Here is a 4,176-nt window from a genome sequence, read left to right as displayed (position 1 = left end):
ATATATATATATATATATATATATATATATATATATATATATATATATATATATATATATATATATATATATATATATATATGCAAGCTGAATCAGCATTATTTTAGTGCCAATGGAGTTTAGCTCGATCGCGAATTCATCTCTATGTTCTCTAAGAGGTCGTGAATGAAGGAATAAACGTTGATTTCATACAAAATAGTCTAAAAAATTTCAAGTTCTTCAAAACCATGAAACTATACATCATCATTTCACATATAATGTAATCAAAACCAATGTTTCACACCTCTGGTAGAAAAGCTACATAATTGAGTAGACGTTCCCAATATGCCTATCCTGTACCGCTGCAAGGGAAGCAAGCAGAAACTCAATCGTCAAGTCAAAATCCAAACGACATAAAAGCGAAAGTAGCCACAAATATCTCATCAGTATTCCATCCTTGTTCAAGAAGGCTCAGTCTATACAATAAGTAGTTAAAATAATCAAAAGCATACACCACCAAGAGCTCTACAAAGAAACGAAGAAGTTTTAAAAGAGTAAGTGATTGAAACCTCGTGCTGAAACAGACAGCGCCCAACAAAAGACGCATTTCGAATGAGTCTCGCCATTAAACCTCTTCAAAACGTACGCAGCAGAACAGAGAGAGCAACTCCAAACTAAACAAATAGAAGAACTAACTTGAATCAACAGCAACTGACGAACAAGAAAAGCTGCTAGAAGGCATATGCACGAGCAAGCACGAAAATAAAATAGAGAGACGAGGAACAAGAAGAAGAAGAAGAAGAAGAACATGCACTGAGCTCTGATGTTTTTTAGGGTTTTTTTAGGGTTCTGATTTTATTTATTATTATTATTTTTTTGGTTCCCTCGCTCTCTCCTGGCGGGGGTTTTCCCTCCATTTCGGTCACACCTCTGTGCCTGCCCGGAACAACAAATGGGCCTCGAACTTTTATTGGGCTTCATATCATAATTGAGCCGGGCTGCTTTGGATTTGGGCCAATAAAATCTTGGAAATAATTATTTATTTATATATTCCTATTTTGAATATTATTGAAATTAATCGGACTTATTATTTTAAATATTTAATTTTGTCGCAATAATAAAATGTGTAAAATCATAATTAAAATACATGGGCCGAACGCCGAGGGAGCCCAGCCCAATTCGTAACGAAGCCCAATTCCGACGATTTAATTTAAAATTAATTAAATTATTGTTTCCCCTAAATTCGGCGCCGCTGGGGGCGTTTCCTTATAAATTGAAATAAATGGGAATGAGCGTTAGGTATCTAACAAGTGTGCGACGGGATATTAAAGGTCGGCCACGTTTAGGTGGCCCTTTTCAATCCTTTTTCCTCGCTCGTATTCAATCTAGGGTTTTAGGTTTCCACCTTCGCTTCCTCCTTTTTTTTCCCCCTTCGCTCCGCAGCTGTTTCCTGAGATTCTCAATGAGCAACAACAAGGACAACTTCAACGTCTCGGATCTCGGTTCTGGTATTCAAATTCTTCCTCTTTTTCTTTATCGATGTTCCATTGCTCGTTCTTTTTCACGAATTGATTTCGAGGGGTTTTTGGTTTTTGATTTTGAAGCTCTCAATGAGGAGGATCGAGCAGGCCTCGTCAACGCTCTCAAGGTACTTCAATTGATTCTCTTATTCTTTTTTTATCGTCTGATTGTAGTGGGATGCCACTAGAATCAGGAATATACTCTTCCACACTTTCTAATTGTTTTGGTTTGCGCATTTGAATGGCCCTGTTTGCATACTTGTTTAGATTATAACAATAGTTGGATGGAATTTTCTGGGGGTTGGTTTTAGTGATGGTTGATTTTAGTTGGGGTTTCTTTGCCGTGCAGAGTAAGATACAGAGCCTCGCTGGGCAGCACTCTGATGCCCTCGAGAACTTATCACCTGTTGTTCGCAAGCGCGTTGAGGCGCTAAGAGAGATACAGGCAAGTTTATATTCTCATTCGTTTGATATTCACTATTAGGTCTTTTTGGTTTCATTCTTCTGCTGTTTTTGTGATTGCTTGTTATCGACTTGGAGAATTCCACGAGTTGTTTTATTTATTTTGGAAGTATTTATTAAACCATCTCGTTCAACAGAGCCAACATGACGAATTAGAGGCAAAATTTTTTGAAGAAAGGTTGGCGCTCGAGGCCAAATACCAGAAATTGTATCAGCCACTGTACTCTCAGGTGTGGATATTTTCTTACTAGCCGTCATAATATTTCACGTCTTGTTTAGTCATTGATTCATTCCTATGTCTTTGCAGCGATTCGATATTGTTAATGGTGTTGTTGAAGCTGAAGGAGTTGCCAAAGAATCTGCCGCTGGACAAGAAGAGGATAAAGAAGCAGCAGGTAATTCTATATCGTCACTTGGGACATTCGTTTAATATACGATTTAAATTGCTTGTATTAAGTATTGTTTGCCTTTTCAGAAAAAGGAGTACCCGATTTTTGGCTATCTGCAATGAAGAATAATGAAGTATTAGCTGAAGAGGTTTGTGTTTTGTTTTCACGTGTTTGGAGAATTGTTTGACTAACTAGTTACAACACTGTGTATCTTAATCTCTCACATGTTTTATTTTAGATTACTGAACGTGACGAAGGAGCTCTCAAATACTTGAAAGATATCAAGTGGTGTAGAATAGACAATCCCAAAGGGTTCAAGATTGACTTCTTTTTTGACACTAATCCCTTCTTTAAAAATTCTGTCTTGTCTAAGACATATCACATGATTGACGAAGATGAGCCAATTCTTGAGAAAGCAATTGGGTAATTTCATTCAGCCTCATCTGTGTTTGATATTCTTTTTATTTTTGCTATATAGTGTTAGATGGCATACGCAGAAGTACTTGGTTACACTTTCACTGAAAATTATTATATCTTGTTGGCAGAACCGAGATTGAATGGTATCCCGGAAAATGCCTGACTCAGAAACTACTTAAGAAGAAGCCGAAGAAGGGATCAAAGAATGCCAAGCCAATCACTAAGACTGAAAACTGTGAAAGTTTTTTCAACTTCTTTAGTCCACCACAAGTGCCCGATGATGATGAAGATATTGATGAGGATACCGTAGGTTTATTACCCCTACAGTGAAAAATATCACTAGTATATGCCTTGATTTTTCTGTTCTCTTATTTTCTACTCTGTTTCATCAGGCTGAGGAGCTTCAAAATCAGATGGAGCAAGATTATGATATTGGGTGAGTTATAGACATGCTTAATCTTTTGCCACTTCGTATGTTAATGGGTAATGTGCTATATGTTGAATTTTTGTGGAATAAAGTTGTCTCAAACACGAGACTGGGTTATTGTGTGAATGGATCTGAAGAGTTGTGCAGATTTTGAAATCTTTATTTTTGTTTAATTCTGTCTGTAGGTCAACGATTCGAGACAAGATCATCCCCCATGCTGTCTCATGGTTTACAGGGGAGGCTATTCAAGATGAGGATTTTGAGGACATGGACAACGAGGATGATGACGACGACAATGATGATGATGACGAGGATGAAGATGATGAGGAAGATGACGACGACGAAGATGATGATGAAGACGAGGATGAAGATCAAGGGAAGTCCAGGAAAAAGGTATGCCAATTATTTTTTAGTTCGGATTGGCCTGTTTCTATGCCATATTCTTCTCCATTTAGAAGTTGGAATTGACAATCTTTTTCATGTTTGATTGGATTTGGCTTGTATTGCGGTGATAGCAGTTGTCAGCTGGGAACAAGGTACCTTCCGTTCCATATTCCATATTCCATATTCCATTCCATGAACATGTTTGAATGTGCGTTTATGTAAACATAATATTGTTGTAAATTTGTTTGGTCTGTACAGAAGGGTGGAAGAGGAGCAGCAGCTGGGGGTGATGGTCAGCAGGGGGAGAGGCCTCCGGAATGCAAGCAGCAGTAGGGGAATGGAATTTGATTGGTCTGGTGAGACTGTCTTGTGTTTTGGGGAGTCCGCTGTTCCAAGTAATTTTTGGTTGGAAAAAGAGTGTGAGGGTCTGCGGAATCTATTGCTCTCTATTGTCTATGATTTTTACTTCAAAATTTTCTTGCATCATGTATTGTGTTTACGTAGAAGGGGAATTTAGGAGAGTCCATTCCCTTTCTTGCATCATTTTTTTTTTTTTTTTTTTTTTTTTTTTTTTTTTTTTTTTTTTTTTTTTTTTTTT

At 37.5% G+C, this 4,176-nt stretch overlaps 2 protein-coding genes across 3 annotated transcripts in view; one reads left to right on the top strand and one right to left on the bottom strand.

The window, feature by feature from the left end:
- LOC111450700 (DNA repair protein recA homolog 3, mitochondrial) overlaps nucleotides 1–804 on the bottom strand; it is a 6,625-nt gene extending 5,821 nt beyond the window's left edge. The window contains exons 1-2 of the mRNA XM_023090940.1: nucleotides 549–804; nucleotides 284–341 (exon numbers count right to left, since the gene is read on the bottom strand). Of these exons, the coding sequence (XP_022946708.1) occupies nucleotides 284–341; nucleotides 549–605 (115 nt within the window). The 5' untranslated portion in view covers nucleotides 606–804. The remainder of the gene's footprint in view (nucleotides 1–283; nucleotides 342–548) is intronic.
- A 469-nt stretch (nucleotides 805–1,273) lies between these two features.
- LOC111450539 (nucleosome assembly protein 1;2-like) lies at nucleotides 1,274–4,164 on the top strand. Of its 2 annotated transcripts, none has more exons than XM_023090728.1 (12): nucleotides 1,274–1,487; nucleotides 1,584–1,627; nucleotides 1,849–1,944; nucleotides 2,099–2,191; nucleotides 2,269–2,356; nucleotides 2,437–2,498; nucleotides 2,589–2,773; nucleotides 2,896–3,073; nucleotides 3,160–3,203; nucleotides 3,380–3,587; nucleotides 3,710–3,730; nucleotides 3,837–4,164. In XM_023090728.1, the coding sequence occupies exons 1-12, from the start codon at nucleotides 1,442–1,444 to the stop codon at nucleotides 3,909–3,911; spliced, it is 1,140 nt and encodes a 379-aa protein (XP_022946496.1). In that variant the 5' UTR covers nucleotides 1,274–1,441; the 3' UTR covers nucleotides 3,912–4,164. The 2 variants fall into 2 exon arrangements, with proteins under 2 accessions (XP_022946496.1, XP_022946497.1); XM_023090729.1 differs by having other exon boundaries at nucleotides 3,713–3,730; nucleotides 3,837–4,162.
- The last annotated feature ends 12 nt before the right edge of the window (nucleotides 4,165–4,176 follow it).

Source organism: Cucurbita moschata, unplaced genomic scaffold, assembly GCF_002738365.1.
Source record: "Cucurbita moschata cultivar Rifu unplaced genomic scaffold, Cmos_1.0 Cmo_Scf00012, whole genome shotgun sequence".
Taxonomy (NCBI): Eukaryota; Viridiplantae; Streptophyta; class Magnoliopsida; order Cucurbitales; family Cucurbitaceae; genus Cucurbita; species Cucurbita moschata.
The sequence above is the reverse complement of the archived record's forward strand: the minus strand, read 5'-3'. Positions and strand labels throughout refer to the sequence as shown.

Coding starts and splice junctions, on each gene's coding strand:
- LOC111450539 (XM_023090728.1), top strand. CDS start 1,442: ATGAGCAACAACAAGGACAACTTCAACGTCTCGGATCTCGGTTCTG. Junction 2,774..2,895: donor ATTCTTGAGAAAGCAATTGG/GTAATTTCATTC, acceptor TCTTGTTGGCAG/AACCGAGATTGAATGGTATC. Junction 3,588..3,709: donor AAGGGAAGTCCAGGAAAAAG/GTATGCCAATTA, acceptor TTGCGGTGATAG/CAGTTGTCAGCTGGGAACAA.